Genomic DNA, 21,556 nt, shown 5'->3' on the forward strand with positions numbered 1-21,556 from the left:
CCTTTTGCTTCCCTAAGCGGGAGTGGTGAGGCTAATGGGACTGCACGTGGCCAAAAAGGGGAGCATCCTTTGGCCTGAGGAACTGCAAACACATGCTAAGCACTCTGAAGCATTTAAAGGTATAGAAAAGCACAAGATAAGATGAACGTATCTAATATTTACACGCCTGGTTCTGTGGTGCTGCTGACCCTGTGTGGCTGTCGTGTGTCCGCAGCGAGATGGCTGCATTCGCTTTTGGGTAAATGACCCCATCCCGCACCAGTGGTTTGTAAAGCACTTTTGGGTTTCCCCCAGTGCTGTAGAAATGTGAGGTGGCAGAAAAGCAAATTCCTGCGTATTACACAACTTTGTCACAAGGCAAAGTCACCGTGCGCATGCAAACACGCAAAGTACGGATCTTCTTAAAAAGAGGGGAAAAAGCAGCAATGCCAGGGACAAAAGCCATCCCCCCCTCGGTATACTGTCAGAACACCGAGGGGTGAAGGCATGGGGCAGCCCCAGAGCAGGAGCCTCTGGAGCAGCGCTGCCAGCACCACATCTGCCTACGGCAGCTCATCGGAGCTCTGATTCTTCCACTCCAGGTGGATCCACTCGGAGAGCAAACCCTCTACTTGGCCCGCTGCACCATTTGCAGCTTTTTTGTGCGTGTTTAATGATTCCTGACCAGCCATTTAGCCTAGGAAGTGCCTGTCTTGCTTCCCCCCACCCCTCACCCCCTTTCCATAACTGTTGTCACCATGCGCTCAGGGCACGGCATTGAGTAAGAGGAACCTCCAAGGGCACGGCCGTGAGGGGCACTGGGGGTGCAAGCGCATGAGACGTGAAATGGCAAAAATAAAGGGAAAAACTGCCAAGAAACTTGACCAAAGAGAACTGATCAGCAGAAACTGGGCCAAGTTCACGAACCTGTGGGATAATCTTCCACTAAGACCGAAAAAACCCATAACACGAAAGTGATTAAAAGCAGGATTTCTGTAATTTGTTTGGGGGGGTGGGAATGTAACAAACTAATTTAAGCTAATGTAATGTTTATAAAGTTACTTAGATAATGACACCATGTATGCCATTATAATCATTAAAACCCAATCTCTGTTTTTTAAAGAAAAAACCTTAGATGATTAACACAAAATCAAGTTGATGTGAAGGAACAATTACTTTTAGAAAAAAAATCAGGAGGTCCTAATATTCTGTAGAATGAGGGAGGATGCAGCTGTATGTCGACAGCTTTCATATCCTCATTTGAATAATGTGGCCTGAATCTGTCACTTTATTCATCCTCCTTATGCTCAGTGTACTCTGCATCAACAACAAATTAAGTTGTAAATAAGAGACAATCATCACTTTTGTTTTTAAGCAGCTTCTGCATGGAGAATTTCAATGTACTGTTTCTTTTTGACAGAAAGAAAGGGATTTTACACTCTGCTTATGTAAGCACAAATATGAGGAAACCAACCGAAATGAAACAATAAGGGAACACTAGAGAACTGCTCCAAAATGTTCTTGGAAGTACATTTCTACCACCGCAAAAATCGCCTTTTTTAATAGGATATGTATAATGAAAACTGTTTTATTTATTGTAATAATTATTCTGCTTTTGCTCTAAAAATTCAGTTTTTAGATTTAATTAAAAAACATCCCCTTTCCTTATCTAGCCACAAGCAGGGTACACCTCAACAAGAAGAACAAGTGAATAAAGCCAGCTGTAACCTTTGAGTACCCGGAAATATTCTTAATCTCTATTATGATAACATGATACCATTTCATGAGCAAATATAACATGCAGTAAGGAGGGGAAGGAGGGTGGGGGGAGAGATTTTCTTACCTTTACGTCTGAGAAGTAGGTTTTCAGCATATTGGAACTTGGGTACCGGGTGTAAAAGAACATGAGCTTGGCCTTTTTCAAGTGATTCGGAGACAAGCCTTCCTGCATGTAGGATTGAATTAGTAAAGGAAAATGCTTTTCTTGAGAAAGCTGTTTCTGAATGCACACAGCCAGCAAAGGGCCCCCGTCAATACTCCACAGCTCCCCAGACCACAGGAGAAAATGCTCACATTTAAATTGCTGCCCTGTCATTCTCTGTAAAACACTTAAATGAGGAACGTGAGGCAGTGAACTCAAACCCTGTGTTTCTTATCAGTTCTGGTGCTGGGTCTTGGGAACCTTGCAAGTTTACGGCTTGTGTACCATATGTATGTTCACTTGTTGCTAAGGAAACAAATGCACGAAGCATGTGCCGCAGAAAACTTATGGGAAGCTTTTTCTCCCTCTCCCTTTGCAACTCCAGCTAAAGTTTCTTTTACTTTCAGTGTCGTGCCGCTTACACAAAACCAAACTAACGCATGGCAGGCAATCAGAGGCGCTTTCTCATGCTGAGCAGTGTTTTTCACAGGTGCTACATCTCACCTGATTCACTCCTGTCGATAAATTCTAACATCTTGAGTAACTCTCTCCAAAGGTGCTGCTTTGCTTCAGTGGCTGCCTCGCAAATCAAAGCAAGATCTGCAAGAGGCAGAGCCCCTCTGCTGCTCAGTCCCCCCCCACCGCCACAAACTTGTCGCCTCCTGATTTACACAGTTAACTCCTCCGAGAAGGAAGCTGTATTTGGGGCTAACCAATCGATAAATGCGGGCTAGCAGATCAATAAATGGCCACTTACCCTATAAGGCAGCCTATTTATCCTGGAAACATCATTACCTTTTAGATCTGTAAACAGAAGCAACTCCAAGAGTTCCCAAGGGAATGTGAAGCTAACCATAACAATCTCGGCTTGCTGATTTTTCTCCCAGCTTCTTGGCTCTCTTTTGTGAACTGCGTGCTAGGAATGGCTCTGGTCACATCTGTGCCGCAGGCTGGCCCTGCCATTTCCTCAGCAAATTAATGGCTTTATAATTTATCAGAAATGAAGATGCACGTGGAGAAAATCAATGTGGCCCCCACAAGGTCAATTAAGGGTTCTTCCCAGAAGCTTCTCTAAGGACTGTTTCTCCTAAACACAATGGCTGAAAATTTCCCTCAGTTCACACCTTACAGGGGGGGAAGGTCAACCAAGTTGACAGATGCTCTGCAGCCAAGGTGCCTCCTCCACCTTACAGCACAGAATATCTTATTCCAGGCCTCCAGACAGGAAACCCAGACTCATTTTTATCAGCAGGCTACTGATTAGCGAGGCTTTTTCAGCAGAATTCCTTTTTCTCTAATTCCCGAAATCTATTGAAAACCCCTCCTTTTATTTCGGCTACAAGTTGGTTTTTTTGGTTGGAAAAATGTAGTGTTTAAAAAAAAAAAAGCATTGACAATATTATTTTAAAACACTCTTATTATCTGGAAGAACATGGGAAACGGCTCGGCTGAACTTGCATTTTGTTTTAGATGCTTAATGATTACAAAGAAGATAATTTATGACTGACATACTTCTTGTGCCAAGAGAAGAGTTGAAAGAACCTCCAGTTACCTCCATTAGACTGATAGAGAAGTCTAAAAGAGCATTACACTCTGCAGTGCCATCTGTCAAAATACGTAAGTGAAATAATAGTAGCAAGCTGTCACCTATTGCTTAGTGATAAGAGTTTTAGACAAATCAAAACTTCTACGCCAGAAATCCATTTTGTTATGTGGTCCTTTCAGGAAAGTGGGGGTCCAAAGGGGAACTCCAATAACTAAAAGAAAAAGAAAGGGAAAAAAAAATAATCCTAAGTCTCCTTAATTTGCAATTCCTCTGACGCTGACAACATGTTACTGCCGGGTTCGGCGTATATTCTCTTTCAATGAGAGCTCAAAGATGGACTTAAACTTCCCCAAAAAGCCCTCCTATTTGCTGGATTTAAGCATATTAGACAGTTGTCTAAGCATTTGGATTCCTTCTGCATTTAGGATTTTTAAATATTTTTTGCTCTAATGCCAGAGGATATTGATATTGAATGAAACACGTATTAATAGATGCTCTGAGAATCAAATTCCTAGAAATCCTTTTTTTTTTTCCCATTAAATTTATACTTGTTCTTAAGAACTGGGCAGCCTTAAAGCGATCCCAAATATGCAACAAATCCGTATATCTTGATCCTAAGGTTAACGCTTTCCTGTGATAAAAGATAGGATCTGTAATAATCTAGCCAAAAATAGTTAATGACAGACTTAAGAGCTAAGAATTAGATAACCCATTGCTATTTCAGAAAATAAAACCTGAACTGACCAATTGCTTAATTTCCTTTTTAAGTGCTTGGGCTGAAAAGCAACTGTTCTTCCAAGAAAGCACTAGCTGTTTCCAGGATACTTACACACGCACAATGACTCATGATGAAATAGATTCAGTAAACATACAGCTGTACCGAACACGAGCTAAGCCCCATTCAAGGCCAGGAAAGAAAACGAGCACAAATAAATATTAAGGAGGTAAAGGGAGGAGGAGGAGGGGTGCCGAATGGAACGCAAACAAGCTCTGTCCCAGCAGCTCGTGTGGCTTGCCTCAATTCTCTTAGCTATAGCTTTGTGAAGACAGATGACATTCAATTCTATGGGTAATGCAAAATAGACAATAACTGCTGAAACTTGAGCCAGCTGCCAGGTGTAAAAAAAAAAAAAACCCACACAAAAAAAAAGGAAAGGGAGGGGAAAAAAAAAAAAAGGAGAGAAAGAAAGATGATAAATCCATAAATTAATGAAAGACATCTGCTCAGGAACATAAAAGATCAGAGGAACTGTGTACTGCAGCTGAACCTAAAGCGGTGTTCAAACAACCTGAGAGCCTCAGCACTGTGCGTTTACACACAGAGCCCAGCCTCACCTCACCAGCAGCACCAGCAGCAAAAAGGCAAAATGCTCGGAAATGGGGAAGTGCAAGACTGGGAATGGAACATGTAACACACACTTGTGTGTTTTAACTGGAGAGGCACACAGGTGGCATTGCGCAGCACTGGACTCATCTGCACTTCAATCCTCCTAGTGCAACACACTCCTCTTCTGCAAAAACATTTTTCAGTGGAGGTGATCTTTCACTCCTGGTCCTCTCAGCCTGAGCTCCCACAAATGCTCTAACAGGCTTTTCTAGCCCACACATGTATTGAGCTGAAGGAAAAGAGGTAAGAATGGGCTGGACCAGGTAAAAAATCTGCGCTAGCAAAGTCAAGCTGCTCCTTAAGTTACACCCCAGGTGCTTTTCATCAGCAAGGCTCCAAATAGCTGTAACTCAGAGCAGCATCTTCAAGACCCTCCAAAGAATGGGCTGGCTGGAAAGTATTTGTTCATTGCCCAGGTTTTATCAACAGCAAGGAGTCACCCAGATTGCTGGACAATCACTCGTTTTTTAAAGTTCAATGAGTTTAATTTTCTAGTCAGACGCAGTAACTTCTCATTTCAAAATGTTGTAATTCCCTACTTATAGCTTCCACGTATTGGGGCTGTGAAACTTATTCCAGTTGGATTGGAATTCTTTTGATAAAGAAATATCAACTGCAGAAAGTTTCACTCATGTTTTGAAGCCCTCCTGCCAGGGAGAGCACGTGAAACTTCTTCACCTTTACGGATGTCTCAGCAGCACACAAACTACTGTTGTGCCTCACTTTTGATCCATGCAAATGTTCTGGGACTGAACAAGGCTATTTTTCTTGAGATGCAAAGAGGATGCATGACAAAGGAAGACCATGCAGCAAAACAATTTGCTGCCTGTTTCTTTTGCAATTTGAATAAAACTTAATATTTGATTAAACAGATTAGTTTGCAAAGATACAGCCTGCATTCATGACCAAGACGGGAATTTCTGCTGCAGGTGCATCTTATCTTGTTTAGCAACATATGCAAACATTAACCATTTCCTTCTGCAATTCAGCAAAGAACCATCTGATACATTTTACAGGCCTTGGTTAAAAACAAAAAAGAACAAAACAAAAAGAACCCCCCAAAACACAGGCTAGTTCAGGGCTTTAGCTTACTACTAAAACCTGAACTTGGCTGTATGTGCTAGTCTTATGTTCTCATCCTGCCCATATTGTCCCGGAAAACAGATGTTGCTTTCTGCAGGGAAGAAAGATCTGCTTCTCTCAAGAAATATATTCCCTATATGTGCACATTCAAGCATGTAAAATAAAAGCGTCACAACAGAATCGACCACAAACACACCAAGCTCCATACTGTGCCTTTCCCTGGAAACTGTAAACTACCTGGACAAACAAGCTGCTGCTAGGAAAAAACATCCATTCCCACAGCTGAGCTGTATACATTGTGTAGAAGCCCTATTTAATAAATCTGTTTGTCCCAACAGGTCGGTATCTAAACCCAGCTCAAACTGTAGCCTGCAATAGTGTCTAGGTGGGAAGGTCGGAGCACTTTCCCAATGGCAAGGGAAGAAGCAGGGCAAGCAGGGAGGAAGGAATCTAGCACTCTAGCACCCCGAGTTTCCCCTGTCTGAGCCTTGGAGCAGCGGGGGACTCTCGCATCCCTGTTTCAGCAGAAGCAACAAGCTCCATCAGTGACCACCAGTGAGAACAAGCAGGAGACGGGGAGAAATGACAGGAGCAAGGGAGAGATGCTCCACAGGTGGAGAAGACCAAGTGCAGCCCTAGGACTCCTTTCCACCTCTGCCCACTCCTCTCCCGGGATGGGAGAACTACTTCTACACAAAAACAATTAGTAAGCCACTTTATTGCTTGGTAGAAATTACTTCACTGCCCTGGCCTGAGTCTTGCCCTCGGCTCCCACTCCTGACCTCAGGGCTGCTTTCCGAGCATCGCTGCTTGCGTGTCAATATGCAGGAGAGATTTTCAGTTTGGAATTCCAAAACCAACTGGCAGTAACTAGGAGTGATGCTGGATTTAGACCAACTCTGTTTTGCCGTACAACAAATATGGCAAGGAGATGTCCCTGCTACCAACACAGCAGAGATCCTCTTTCAGGAAAGAGGTCCCTCAAGCATCGTGTCCACTATCAGCTGTCTCTCAAAAACACCAATAGCTAAGGAAGGTGCTTTCAAACTAGGAACACTTCCCCCTATAGAAATGGGACTATTCATAAAGGTCAGACAACAGCAATTCTTGACTCAGACTTGACCTAAGTTAGATCAAAGACTGGTGGTGGTGGACTCTGGACCTGCAGCACCTTCCTTCATCCCAGTGGTGCCCACTGCCATGAGAGGACTGGGATGTGCAGGTAACCAGCAGGTCTCGAGCCCTGCCAGCACGTGAGGATTTAGCATGTCTACAGAAAATGTGGTTAAATTAATCTACAGCCACCAGAGTTATTCATCACCTAGAGGATACCCAGTGATGGGGCGCAGCCTCAGGCATCTGTATGCACATGATGCACCTGGAAAGGAGGTAAGTTCCTCACCATCACTACCATTACTCAAGGAGGAGCAGAGTTACTCAGCCGCAATTACTTTCATCAAGTTAGGAAGGAAATCAGCTGCATCTAAGGCTCTGTGCTTGTGCTGCTGCCTTCTGCTGGGGTCCCAGAGCTGGGAAAAAATGTCCATCTACCCTTCATGCAAATCCTCAATTCTATCATCAGGCAGACATGGGGTTTTTATTCACTTTTAATATGACTGTGCTTGGAAGAAAAATCTTTTGACCAAAAAGCACATTAGGGGGAAAGATGGAACGAGTGGGAGGTGTTATTGCTAAAAAAGAAAAAAAAAAGCCCTAGTACTAGTTTCCAGGGGAAAAAAAAAAAAGATCATTACTATGTCTGGATGTGCCTAAATAAAGGCAGAGATGGAATTTTTTTCCCCCCCTAACTAAAGTCTGCTATTGAGCCAAAAAGAGATATTTTATTATCATCTTTTTTTTCTTTTTCAAGCAGGGGAAGTGTCCTGTAAATTTAATACAGCTGAAGTTTTATATTTAATTGTTCTCTCTAGCTTTCCAAAATAATTTGCTTTGTGTATGTTAGGACAAAAGATTTCAGTGTATGGCTGAACAGAGGTTAATCATGCATAGCAGGCAGCTGCACAAGGGCTGAGGAACAGACCTCTGGGTGGGGGAAAGAACTTGATGCAGACTGAATATACCAGTACCTGTGTCTTTTGTACTTCATTTCTCTTACACACTTGAGAGCTGAAGGCTCACCAACGACCGAACCATGTCTCTCTGCGAGCCCCAGCCATGACACCATTAACATGGGTCACACGTTGGCCTGGCAGGGGAGGGAAAGGAGGTGGCCATGGCTTGAACAGTTTCTGGTCAAGGGCATTGCCCCCTCGATCACCTCCCCAGCCCAGGGAAACCCACTGGCACCTGTACTGTGGGCTCGGCTGCTTCCTGACCACGGGCGGTCTAAAAGGCTAGGAGAGGGACAGTGGCTTTTTTATGCGAACACCGCTGCTGAAGGAGCACTGTCAGACAACACATAGAATCATAGTATAGTTTTGGTTGGAAAGGACCTTAAGATCATCCAGTTCCAACCCCCTGCCACGGGCAGGGACACCTCACACTAGACCATGTCACCCAAGGCTCTGTCCAACCTGGCCTTGAACACTGCCAGGGATGGGGCAGCCACAGCTTCTCTGGGCACCCTGTGCCAGCACCTCAGCACCCTCACAGGGAAAAACTTCTTCCCTATATCTAGCCAGAACTTCCCCCGTTTCAGTTTGAACCCATCACCCCTTGTCCTATCGCTCCAGTCCCTGATGAAGAGTCCCTCTCCAGCATCCTTGTAGCCCCCTTCAGACACTGGAAGACCACTCCGAGGTCTCCACACAGCTTCTCTTCTCCAAGCTGAACAGACAGCCTCAGCCTCCTCCAAATCCAGGATAGCCAGTTCTCCTGTTTCCTTTCGGAGAGGGCTCACATTATCCCTAGTCTGTCTTTTGTTGGCGACACACCTATAGAAGCCCCTCCTGTTATCTCCGACTAACTGAGCCTCCAGCATTTTATTTGGTCTCACCAAGCCCCCAGGTCCCGAGTGCCCAGGGGAAGCCCTGGGTCCCGGGCATGGCCCCTCAACCTTTCCCACCAAGCCACCGCCGGGTTATGGCCTTGTCTTTCAAAAAGGATATTGCACTTCCCGAGTAGGGCGAGATCTCAGACATATCTTGCAGGTCACCACACTCGGACTTGATGAGGGACAAGGAGAGACCCTCGGCAGCGCTGGGGGGGTGTGCTGGCGAGCAAGGGTGGTGGTTCATGTGGTGCGATGACATCTTGGTCCTCAAGCTGGTGGTCTCGCGTGTCAGGTCAAGGGATTCAGGGGAGGAGCGGTCTTTCCCTGGGAAGGAAGCCGACGGCGCACCCAGGGGGCTCTGGAAGGGGTAGGCCATGAGGGGCAGTGGGAAGGGGTGTCGGAAGGAGGAGGTGGAGAAGCCAGCGGTGGCCGAGAGCGGGGACTGGTGCAGGGAGGCGTGATGGCCACCCGCTGGTGGGGCCGAGGCCGCTTGGTCAGAGGAGTTTTTGCGGACAACGAGGGGCAGCGCCTCAGTTTGGTCGGTGGCGCCGGGCATGGGGACACTGCCGAAGGTGTCGAGGGGGTTGGGAATGATGACGTCCCCAAAGCACTGCAGGCGCTGGTTGGCCGTGTGGAAGTTGTGGTTCTCCCCGTTAACAGCGAACCTCGCCTGTGGGATCTGGAGGGGCGGGAAGACCTGAGGAAGCTGGCGGGAGGGCTTGGATGAGAAAACTTTGACCACCGTGTCCACAACTTGCGACATGGCGGTGTTCAACTCCTGCTTCAGCGTCTCGGCCAAATGTTTGCCTTCGGGGTGGAAGGCGTTTGGCCCTTGCTCCTTCTCCTTGGGACCTTCTCTTTTTGGCTTGTTCTCCGCTATCTCTTGCTCCCGGATAAGGGCCCGTGCCCGGTCGATGAACTGCCCTGGGTCCAGCTCACACATCTCATTGTCTGACCTGCCAACGGAGTCGCCCGCCCTCGCGTCCATGGTTTCGGAGCGCATGCTGTCTTCAGACAGGTTGCCATCTTCATCATTTTCAGAGTCGGTGCTGTCGTAGATCTGGTAGAACTTCTCCTGCAGCTGGCGCAGCTGCTTCTGCATGTCCTCCAGCTGCTGCTTCAGCTGTCTGCGCTCCTCTCGCTTCTGCTCTTTCCTCGCCGAAACCAGCTGCTGGAAACTCTGCTGCTGCTGCTGCGGCAGCTTTTGCTTGCGCTTGTTTTCTCTGTAACTTTCTCGGGGACTCACGGACTGCGGAGCTATTTCTCTTTCGTTTTCATTGCCCCTTAATGCCACGCTGGGGGAATGGCTCATACCCCGAATTATATTCTCAACCCGGGCGCGTTTAGCTCTCAGGTGCTCATCGCATAACCGATCCACATCAAACTGGCTCATAGTCGGCCTGCCAAAAGGGGAAAGACACTCTTGGGGGCTGTCTCTTGAAGAGTTGCTGCATACATCCTCCTGATGTACTTCTGAGCCTGTACTAGAGAGACCGCTGGCTTGGAAACTGGGCTCCGTGCCACCATTTTTGTTCATGTTATTTTTCAACAGCTGGGAAATTATGGTTGCTCCTGGAAAAGGCATCATGGCATCTTCATATGAGTTCGCCCTCTTCAGCAGCTTGCGGAGTACATTTGACTTTTCCCCATCTGCATGCTGCACCACTGAATACTCGACATCCTGCTCTGAACCTTGGGGATTCATGGCACTAAAAAACGTTGCTCTTGCCTTTGCAAAAAATGCAGATGCTGTCCCTACCGTCCTTTTCACTCCAATGTCAACTCTTCTTCTCTTGGTTTGCCTGCTTAAGAGGGCTGTGCTGTCATGGTCAGGCATCACTGGACTGTTATTGTGCCATCTTCAAAAGCTTGTCAGCTGGGCTCAGCTCAAGAATCCTGGGACCCTGGCCAACAGAACAAAAGGACTGATGAATCATTTTCTTTAAATTTCTCCAAATTTCCTGACCTCAATCCTGAATAAAATGCAAAATGCATAGGCTCTGGGATTTATGGCACATTACAATTATTGCAATTTATTATGCACTCTGCTTGAAATGAAACATTTTTAAATATTTCTGCTCCACTGGTTTAAGATGGATTAAGATTTAAAAAAGCAAAAACTGCTTAAGCACCAGTAATATGATTCTCTTGCACAAATGCCTAAAATGATACTGTTTATCTTCAGAAGAAAGAGTAGATTAGAAGAATACAGCCTCTGACAACCAATTGATTAAATTTAGGGCATTGAGATACATGTTACAAAAGAAGATGAAAGTACTCCTTGGTTAAGATTTATTGTTAAAACAAGAAATTGTATAAATTTTGGATTAAAAAAAAAATCAATTGCAATGTAAAAACCGTAACTGTAGTTTTGCTTTTTAAAGAGAGATAAAACTGATAAATAAGCATCCAAAGGTCAAAATAACAACTTTCACATAATTGTAGGTAGGATAGTACATGTGTATGTGAAAGGTAAAGAAATCACAGAGGCATTTAGGCTTACATTGGGGTGAAAAGAAAGTGCCTCTATTAAATCATTAGGGAAACATTTATTCAGTAAAGTAAAAATGCATTAAAATATTTTATGGTTGGGATTATAATATTTACAGAGATGTGATCAAATAAAGGCCAAAATGTAGTTCGTTAGCAGAGCCTCATCTGTACCACTGACTAGCCATGACAGTGGTTTGAATTCCTCATACATTTCTTCCCTTGTCTTAACTTCCATTCTCCAAGCAAGCCCCGCTACCAAAGGCTGAAGATTCTGTATTTCCTACACTAAAATACATGACGTTAAATTTTTTGCATAGCAGAAACGAGGCATGTTCACCGTCACATCTCTCTGCTTAGAGAAAAATCTCTGAGAACAGTATCTCAAATGCCCAGTAGAGCCCTTCTTACATGTAATATTTTTGAATACGCGGGATCTTATTTCCTGTGACATGCAGAAAAGATGAGAAAAAATATGGGAAGATGAAAGAAATAACATCAATCAGCTCCGTGAGAAAGGAAGATGCCTTCTCTTTATATGAACTCTCATTGTTTCCCAGGAACACAGCATAAAAAGATAACACACTTCCTTGCATTTTGTAAAAGGCTCTTGACATAATTTGTGACTTATTAACTAGTGATGCTAAACTCGCACCGCACATAAAGCACTAGACACACTTTCCTCTTTCTTAACATTTAACACCGAGGAGAATTAAAGTATTTTTCATGCAACGCTTATCTAATATTAAACTTTACATTTGCTTAACAGAGCACAATCTTCACAATAACAGGGTATATTGCCAAAGGCAGCATGCAGACTTTTTGGAATTGCTCCCATCTCTTTCGGTTCACCTGTAAAAACATCTACGTGCTCCCTAGGACTGCATCTGTGGCTAGTTTTAAAGAATGACTATCCATGCAAATAGGCATAATTTCAGCATGAAATAATCTGTAAAACCAAGACAGGAGTCAGTGCTTAGTTTGCAACCAGGATGAAAAAAAAAAAAAAGAGAAGCTTTTAATACTTAGAAGCATTATGTTTATTCTGCAGCCTTTGCCCACGTATTGTGGATGTACTAAAAGAATTTGGTGTCAGAGACAGTTATGCAAGGGACCTGATGTTTGTTTACGTTACTGGCTCCTTGCATACAGGAAAGCAAAGAGTGATAAAAAACAAAAAAACACCACCAAAAAACTGTTGTGAATTCAAACGGGAAATCCAGAGCCTCACACTGTTATCAGGCCACTGTCTTCAAAGATCACCCCTTAGCAAGAAGCACGTTAAGCAAGTGAAGTTTGGCTACCTCACGATCAAATAAATATAAAATAAAATAAAAAATAGCAAAGAGTTCTGCCGCAGGGGCCCAATCCTACCACCTGCACACCAGGTAGCATCCCACCCTGCCAGCAACTCCCCTGTGGTCCAGGGTACCAAAATCATGTTAGGTGCCTGTGGTAGGATCAGGCCCTGCTTGGAAGTATGTCTTGCAAAAGACCGTTTCCTGCTTTCTCTCAGTTAATGCAAATGGAGTTTTTCAGGGGGCAGAATCAAGCTCTTATAATTAGGTCTTCATCTAAACAAAAAACCTGAGGAGGTGGGATTTCAGAAGGCTTGGTTTTGCAAATAAATGGTCAAGTCCTCGGGGTGGAAAGGGGTGACTACCACAGGAGTTTTTAAGCAGGTGAGATCGGCACAGAATAAACCAAGGTCAAGGTTGACCTCTTAGTCTAGTGGTGTGCATTTGAAAGCAATATAAACTAAGTGCAAGATAACCAAAAGCGCTCTAGCTTGTTGCACGTAAGATATTCTAAAGATATTCTCCAGAAAGATAAGATTTGTCAATAAGGAAAAGAAAAAAAAAAGGGAAAAAAACAACACGCCAACACCACCAAAAAACCTTCACACTTTTCCTTCCTTTTCTGTAGTCAAGCTATGCTTGATTGAGATCCAGCAATAAGTTCCCAGACTCGCACCGAAAACCTCACGTCAGGTTTTGAGTTTTGCACATTTCCCAGCAAATTTGAGGTGCCTGACCACTGTTTGCCTCTCTCTTGCCCAATCCCAACCAAGGACACTCATGGGGAGGGCTTGCTGTACCCTTGAGTCAGCAGCTCAGGAAATAGGCTGTCCTGTGCCAGGTTGGAAGGTCATTGCCACGCATCCTTCCTCCCCAGTGTCCATTTTCCTCTCCCTGAGCCCCTGTACCAGCAGCTGCTCTCCAGCCCATTCCTGCCACCGCATGAGGTGCTCCGGACGGATGCGCCCTCCTTCCCTCGCTGGAAGCTGAAGTCATCGGAGTTATCATACACTTAACCTGGGTATTAAGCACTGTCTCCCATTTGCCCTGGTGTTCTCCCGAGCCTACAGACTGCCAGCTTTAAGGCTTAAATATGAGAAACAGTTCTACTTTAGCCTGACAAAACAGACCGGGTATTGAATGGCCAGTTAATATTTTGGTCTCGGAGGACCAAAACCAATTCACACCTCAAGGAAAGTGGGATGGCACCTACAGCAGGATGCAGAATCCCAGCCATGACAGGCAGACTTTGAGACTGATTAGATTAGAACTGATTAAACAAGCAACTCTTGGGGGGTATAAAAAGAAATAATTAGGAAGTGTGTATCCTTTACATAGCACCAGTACTTTGGCTGCACATTGTCTCAAAACTGTATTTCATACATCTAATATCTCTGTACAACTACCCAAGCATACATAGATTAGGCTGTCAAGATCTATGTAGAAATCTTCAGAAGCACCGTTCTTTGAAAGTTACGGAGTTTTAAATCTGTGAAGGTTAAATTTGCTTTACACGTCACTTCGATACTCCTCGCATGCCAAGTGCAGTTTATGCTGAACTCACTGTCCACACCTCGAGCCTCAACTCGCACGATGCGGCTTTCTCAGAAACCAAACATCTTCCATGCCCACATAGGTAAAAATCATACCCAGGGCCTCGGCACTCTCTAAGTCCATCCATAAACATAGCAGTAGTATTTATTTACAAATTTACTTTCAATCCTTTTGTTTAAGGAGATACGATTACAATGTAGCTATGAATAACCTCTTAACAGCACAGCAGCTACAGACATGGCGTTATTTCATATCCATTTGATATGCATTGACATTTTAACTGGAAACAGATTAATTTCTAGGTATCCAAGAGTTACTGTTACCAAACCTTTGGCTAGAATGCTCTTCAGAAAGGAATATGCCAGGTATTTCACCGCACTCATTACAAATCAATCCATTTCTGTGATCAATTTTATTAACTCATCTCGATCTACAAAGATGCTAATAATTTTCTCCTGGATTAATTCATACACCTATGAGATGCAAAGGAGATGTAAATTCAAGCTCACCTTCTTCAGCCACCCTGAGGGACCCCAGCCTAACCTATACAGCCATTAAACACACAGCAGCGAAGTGCTAAACTTGATGAATATTCACGGATGAATTCAAGGAGGTGTCATTTTATAGAGCTGAAATTGCTCCTATCTTTTCTCAAGCCGAGTACTTTCTTTGGTACAGCGTCTGCCTGTTCATGTCAGCCCATTATGCCAATACCACACATGAAATGTAACACCCTTCTGCTAATAGAAATATTTAGATCTTTCACTCTAAAGCACTACATGGGGTATGGCTTTGCCAGAATTAACCAGGAAGCGCAGGGTGAAAATTATTCCAGTCAACAGCATTCCACGCACAAAACCACAGCTAAAATTTGAAGAACAGATGACATCTATTCACCACAGATCTGGTCGGTGCTAAAATCACGTCAGCCACTAATGAGAAAGCACTACCTTCCTGTGCAGCTCTGACACAAGTTTTCCTGGGAGAAAGGGTTATCTGGCTCCTGTAGCTGAGATGTCTAATCAAAGAATTTGAAACAAGGCAGAAATGATGAGCAACTATTTGTGCAGCAGCAACTACTTCATTAGGATTTCTCCAGAAGAGGAAGTAAAAATTAGAGCCTGATTTACTTCAAAATTATGCCACCAGCTTAAAGAGCCTTAAAGAAAAAAAGTGACCCTTGTTTTAGGAACCTGGTGATAGCCAGGGCCCAACCCAGCAAGGTGTTCAGCATGCCAAACATCCGCGATTCCCATCGGCTGCAGGGGGATTTGACAGAGCTCACTAACAGGAGGCATTCGGCATCTCATTAGTTCAGGCCTTTATTTTGGGGAGACGCAGGGCCCTCCACCACGCAGCCGTGCTCAGCACTGCTCGAGGACACAGATTCTTTGAATGAGAAAAAGAAATCAAGCTGCTCCAGGTAGAAAACTGAAAACATTTTCCTCCTCTTAGGCCAGTTTGGTCCTTGTTATTTCACTGATCATGAAGCAAATAACTCACACGGTCTCTGTGCAGAGACAATACTGAAACGTTCGCAAGATTCCTACTACAAAGTCAACCCAAGTTTTCCAAGACATTTTTTTTCCATGCTGCACAATGTCATTAAAATCCCAGTTCTTGGATTAGCTACCTTAGCAGTTAGGCTGCACTTTGTGACAGAATAAATCATTACTTAGAGACTACAAACTGCTGTATTTACAATTCTGCCCCGAATCAAATTAAACTTCAATTTCAAAATGTGTCCAATCTTATGAATATCTTAATTTATCAACTGATCATAAAAAGGAGAAGTCATATAAACCAGTCACACAAACCGAGAGGCCTCGGAGTTCAGCTGGCAGGGAAGTGAACTGTATATACTGGCAGTGCCACTCAGCGAATGTCAGACACCTCACAGAATAATTTCATAGGGAAAAGTAGGAAAGCTGTACTTTTTACCACAGTTCAACTCATGATACCCCGTCTACCCTTGAAATAAACATTTCCCAGTATGTGACACTGCTGCTAAAGGTAAGCTCTGGACAAAAAGCAGCTCAAATAAATGCAAAAAGAGCTGCAGTGGTTGTAAACTTTTTGTGATTGATGGCAACTCACTAAAAAGCTACGAGAGGAAGATGTAATGGGTATGAGCCCCTTGCAAATCTACGGGGAAGGAAACTGCCTCCCCACAATTCACCCTGCGCGCTGCCAAACCCCTGCGGATGATGGAAGTGACAAATAACCTCAGCTTATACACTTCGCGGTGCCACAGCCGTGCTTCCGTACCCTGTGCTAGCCAACGCCGGCCCTTTCCACCACCCAGCTACGGCCAGGGATGCGCGGATGCGCTTCCAGGTGCCCTCCGCCCCGCAGGAGGGTTTTGAGGTGACACTCGCCGCGCAGCCAGGGCCGCCGCGGCGTTCGGGACCTGTGGGAAAGCGGCGGGATTCCAAACTCTCGCCCTGGCAACTTTTGCCCGACATCCAAGGGCACCTCTACGCCGCGGCCGTTTCCCCCATCAGCCGTGACCGGCATCTCCTACCCGGTCGCCGACGCTAAGCTGATGCCCTCCGCGGCGGTTACTCCCGCAGACGGACACGCGTCCGTGTCGCTGACCCCTCCGGAGCTCCGGACGCGCCGCACACACCGACCCAGCGACGGGCTTCCCGCGGCCGGCCCCGCTCCCCCCGGCCCCGCCACCCTGCCCGCTCCGCGCCCGCCCCGCGCACCTGCCCGCGCCTCACGCACCTGCCCGGCCCGGCGCGACCGCGGCGGATACACGCAACTTTCTCCGCCCGCTCCCGTCGAGCCCCGCATTTTCGGTGACCCCCTTCAACCCCGTCCCGGGCCTCGTATCCCAATCCTGCGCACCCGCGCCCCCTCCGCTCAGGCCCTGCGCCCCCAGCACTGACCCCTCCTGCGCTTTAACTCCGTTTAAACACATGGCAAAGTGCGCCGGGTCACTCGGCCGATAAAGAGAAAACCAAGAAAAGGCAGGAAATATCTGCATCAAAGCGCACGGAAAAATTAAATCACACCCCCCCCCCCCCCCCCCGCCACCGATAATAAAACAAACAACAAGCAAACAAGAAGAAAGTAGCAATAATCCTCATCTTTTCCCAGATCAAGGCTCTCATCCCGCGACTTGCATGTGATCTCATGTGCTCGCTACCTACCCCTCTGATCCCATTTTCCATACATTTCCACAATTCGCAGCTCGTCCCACCCTTGGAAACGAAAAAAAAAAAAAAGTAATTGCAAGGATAAGGAGAGTGAGAATAAAACTCCCTGCCCTTCCCGGCTGGGGTTAGAACAGGAGAACTAGCGACATGCAAATGGCAAGCAAATTGGAAGAGACAAAAAGCCAGGCGGCTATAATAAACCAGACAAAGAGGCGGCTCGGGGGAGCGGAGCGGGAGTTCAGCGCAGGGGACGGGGAACTTCGGCGGGGACGGGGTGGGGAAGGAGCTCGGAACAACAAAAAGAAGCCAAATACTCGCTGCGGTTCCCGTCCCTCAAACCTGCGCTCCAGCCTGCGGGAGGAATGAAAGGCCGGTCCGCGGAAGGTGGCAGCGCCGAGGGGAGGGGGGGGGTCACCTAACACTTGCTCTGGGGCCCGGGGCCGGCTGCAGGGAGCGCTCCGCGGGGCGCGGTGCTCAGGATCCCCAAACGGCTCTGCCTGCCCGGGGCCGCGCTGCTCGGCGGGGACAGTCCCTGCAGTTTTGCCCCCTTGGAGAAAGAAGCGCAGGTTGGGTAACGGTGATGGGTATTTTGCTGGGGAAATCATCCTCCCCCTTCACCAACCCCCCACGGCCGTTTAGAGCAGCGCAAGGATTAAAAAGGAATAAAAGAAAAGGGGGAAGAAGCGGGAGGGACGGAGAGGGCGCGGAGCGGCAGCGGGTACTTACTCTGTGCAAAAGGCGACGACACTGCAGCCTCTGGGTTTGCGTGGGGTTGGTTGGTCGGTTGGTTGTTTTGGTTGTGTTTTGGTTTTGCCGGTGTAACGCGGGGAGGGGGGACACCCGCACAACGCACATGCACACCACTGCGCGCGCCCCGCACACGCGGACACGCGGACGGGCGCACGCGCAAGCTCCGCGGATGAGGAGCGGGATAAACTGGGAAAGAGAGAGAGAGAAAGAGGGAGGAGGGAAAGAGGGGAGGGATTGGGAGGGAAAGAGGGGAGAGCGCGGGCAGCGGGCGCGGAGCGGCGGCGGCGGCAGCGGGTCGCGGGGCAGGGCAGGGCTGGGCTGGGGCCGGGGCTGTCCGAGCCGAGCGATCGCTCCGCACCGCCACAAGATTTACTTTAAGACACAGCTGAAGGAAACAGGAAGACTAGACGTCACGCTCGGAGTGACGTGAGCCCGGCCCGGCGCCCAATCGGGATGCTCCTTGGGACGGACGGGGGGGACGGGGAGAACTTGGCAGGAGCGGGGAATGAGAACAGGGAATAACGTGGGGAAACGGGGGGGGGTGTGTGTGTGTGTGTGAGGGAAGCGCCGCCCCGCACGCTCGGGAAGGTGCCGACGGTTTGCACCTGCGGACGAACGGATGGACGGACGCGGCCCGACGGGGCGCTCCCCCCACCCCCCGCAGCGGACAAAAGCCGCCCCGCGTAAGGGAAGGGAAGGGGAGGTAGAGAAACTTTAGGAAAGTCTTCCCCGCAGTGCACCACGCGGGATGTTTTCCCCCCTGCGGGAAAGCTTTCACAGAGGAGGAGTGCGGGGAGCTGCTGCGCGTTAAGCATCGGGGTGCTGCTCCCCAGCGCGGGTCACAAACTTCCAGGGGACCGGACCGGTGGTCGCGTTCCATGTGCGGAGAGGAAAATAAACACGGAAACGAGAGTCAGGTTGCGGTGCGTGGAACAGCCGGCGGTGCGCACACCCCGTGTCCGCACCGGCGGCCCCGGCCCCCCCGTGCAGCGCGCCCCAAGTTTCGGGCAACTTAACCCCATCCCTAGGTCGGTCGGCACAGCCCGGGAAAGCGTTGGGAAAACGTGTTTTGGGGATAAAAAACACAAAAGAGGATCTTGCCGGCGGGTCCGGGCAGCAACACGGAGCAGAGCCCGCTGGGAGCGTTTTGTCCCGCCGGGAGCGCAGGTTTCCGCGGTGCGGAGCCGGGAGCGCCCGCACCCGGGCCCCGGTTTCCGCGGAGGGTGCCAGGCCGCCGGCGGCTGGGAGGCGAAGCTTCCCGCGGGAAAACTGCCTCAGGCTTGCAAGGGAATAAATTGATGCGAGGGAATAGCGTCCTGCGGAGGGACGGGCGGCGGCGGAGCGCTGCAGGGCGCCCGGCGGCAGGTAAGGACGGCGCTGGCCCGTCCGCGCCCGGCCCTCGGGACTGCCGTGAGGGGCGCTGGGGCCGTGGGACAGGGAGCCCCGAGGGGAGGGGAGAGCCCGGACAGGGCCGGGGCCGGGGCAGGCCGGGCTGGAGCGGGCAGCCCCAGCCCAAACTTGCGCTGTCGCTCCGTGCCAGCGGTGAGGGGCCGTGCCGTGCCTCACCCCCTGCCCGCCCCGCTGCTGTGGGCCTGCCCTGCCCGCGGGGGGACGCGTGGTTCCCGGCGTCAGCGCTTCAGGGTCACTAACGCGAGTGGGTGAGCGGTGTGACAAACCACCCCCAGCCAATCCCTAACAAAGCGCTCGGGACCGGCCGAAGAGGAGCTGCCGCTGGGAAGCTGTTCCTGAGCTAAAATAAACTTAAATGTCCCCGGCCGGCGGATCGCGAGGAGATATATCCGTGAACACCCGTCCTACAGCCCGGCACCGGTGCGGCGGGCGAAGTCTTTCGGGGCTGCTGTCAGCGCCGGGAGCGCAGGGCCCGGCACGTCGGGGCTCACACGGCGGGAGGTGGCTGTGGTGGCGGTGGGACAGCCCCGCTCCTCTCCGCGCTGGGCACCCTCGGCAGCCGTTCTGTGCTGTGCCTGGGTCCGCGGCCCGTCCCGGGGCTGGTGTCAGCCACTTCCATGACCGCCAGCAAAACGGGGCGCGTCACGGGGCGCTGCGCTGCCACCGCTTGTGTCCCCCAGCCCCAGCGCCGGGCGGCTCCGGAGCGGTGACCGGTGCCCGTCGCTCCCTCCCGGCCCGCGGGAGCCTCTGCCCGCCAGGACGGCGCCACCGCGAGTTGTTTCAACGTGAAACCTTCAGAATAAGGGGCACCGGGCCCGCCGCCATCGGGGAGCGACGGGCAGGGGTGGCCCGAGGGCGCCCGGCCGCGCTGCGCTGTTTTCCGCAGGCGCGCAAGGGGAGGGCTTGCTCCCTGCTTGTTCTTGCGGGGCTCGGCTTGCCCTGGTGACACGTTCGGCCTCCGGTTGTAGCTGTAAGTGCCGCAGGGGCTGCGGAACAAGGGTGCAGAAGTGTGTTTGGACGCAGGGGGAGATAGGCTAAATTTGGCGGGTGAATGACTCGCTTGAATTCTTTCCTTTTGTTTTTAATTTTCTTTTAAAGGACACCAGGATGCACGTAGAGATAAAGCCGAGTCGTGCCAAACACATATAAATAAATAAGTAGCTGCCTTTGACACTGAGTTTGTCACCAGTTTAACTTCGACCACTGTTGGTTTGCCCAAAAGAGAAACTGAGGCACTGGGAGGGAGGCAGTGTCCCCAAGGTCACGCAGCAGAGCAGTGGCAGCCAGCCTGGCCCCAGCCATGGTACCATGTGCACAGGCACCTGTCACCCAGTCCCTGTGCCCCGTTGCTGCAGCACCCTGCAGGTTGCAGCCCTCCAGCCCCGTGTCTGGCAACTTTTCCCAGTCTAACCACACCAGACCTGCCACACCAGTAAACCCAACTGGAATGAAATGCATGCTTCCCACTCTCCTGCCCACCACTGGGGGCACTGAGTGCTTCAGACCCTCGCTCTCTTTTAATCCTCGAGGATGGATTAAGAAATGCAAGTTAATGTTTCAAAGCTCAGGAGCAAAAGCAATCCCCCACCTATCACCCAAATTGTAGAGCTTGGAGGAAAAGCTCTTGTTCCTGCAGAATGTAACCCCTCAGAAGTGGTCCAGCAGCTCATGTTCAGGGTATGAGGTGAGCAAAGTCATCCCTGGGGTCTTCTCCAGGGTTCTGGTGGCTTGGGCAGTGGTGGGGCAGCTGCTCCCTGTTTGTATTCCTCACTGCCCCCATTCCATGACTGACCCAGAGCATGGTTCTCACTAGAAAACTGTCACAGATTCCAGTCTTCGAACTCCTGTAGAAGTCCCAGGTCCTTTTCCAAATCATGAATAGATCATAAGGTAGCCACCAGGTCCTTTTCTTGGCTGTTAATAGATTTTAAGGTAGTCACACAGTTTATTTTTTGAGTTATGGGCATTTTGGATGCCAACAAAAAGTAAACTATGTTCACAAAGTTTGGATTCAAAGCCTG

At 48.8% G+C, this 21,556-nt stretch overlaps 1 protein-coding gene across 4 annotated transcripts in view; it reads right to left on the reverse strand.

Annotated features, from left to right (window-relative positions):
- PROX1 (prospero homeobox 1) overlaps positions 1 to 18,506 on the reverse strand; it is a 49,693-nt gene extending 31,187 nt beyond the window's left edge. For 2 of the 4 annotated variants that reach the window (XM_030499834.1, XM_030499831.1), the window contains exons 1-3: positions 18,102 to 18,506; positions 8,985 to 10,773; positions 1,823 to 1,930 (exon numbers count right to left, since the gene is read on the reverse strand). In XM_030499834.1, the coding sequence (XP_030355694.1) occupies positions 1,823 to 1,930; positions 8,985 to 10,706 (1,830 nt within the window). In that variant the 5' untranslated portion in view covers positions 10,707 to 10,773; positions 18,102 to 18,506. Of the gene's footprint in view, positions 1 to 1,822; positions 1,931 to 8,984; positions 10,774 to 16,479; positions 16,561 to 17,369; positions 17,421 to 18,101 lie in introns of those variants that run through there. The other 2 variants (XM_030499832.1, XM_030499833.1) reach the window with 2 other exon arrangements.
- Positions 18,507 to 21,556: the final 3,050 nt, after the last annotated feature.

Source organism: Strigops habroptila, chromosome 10, assembly GCF_004027225.2.
Source record: "Strigops habroptila isolate Jane chromosome 10, bStrHab1.2.pri, whole genome shotgun sequence".
Classification (NCBI taxonomy): Eukaryota; Metazoa; Chordata; class Aves; order Psittaciformes; family Psittacidae; genus Strigops; species Strigops habroptila.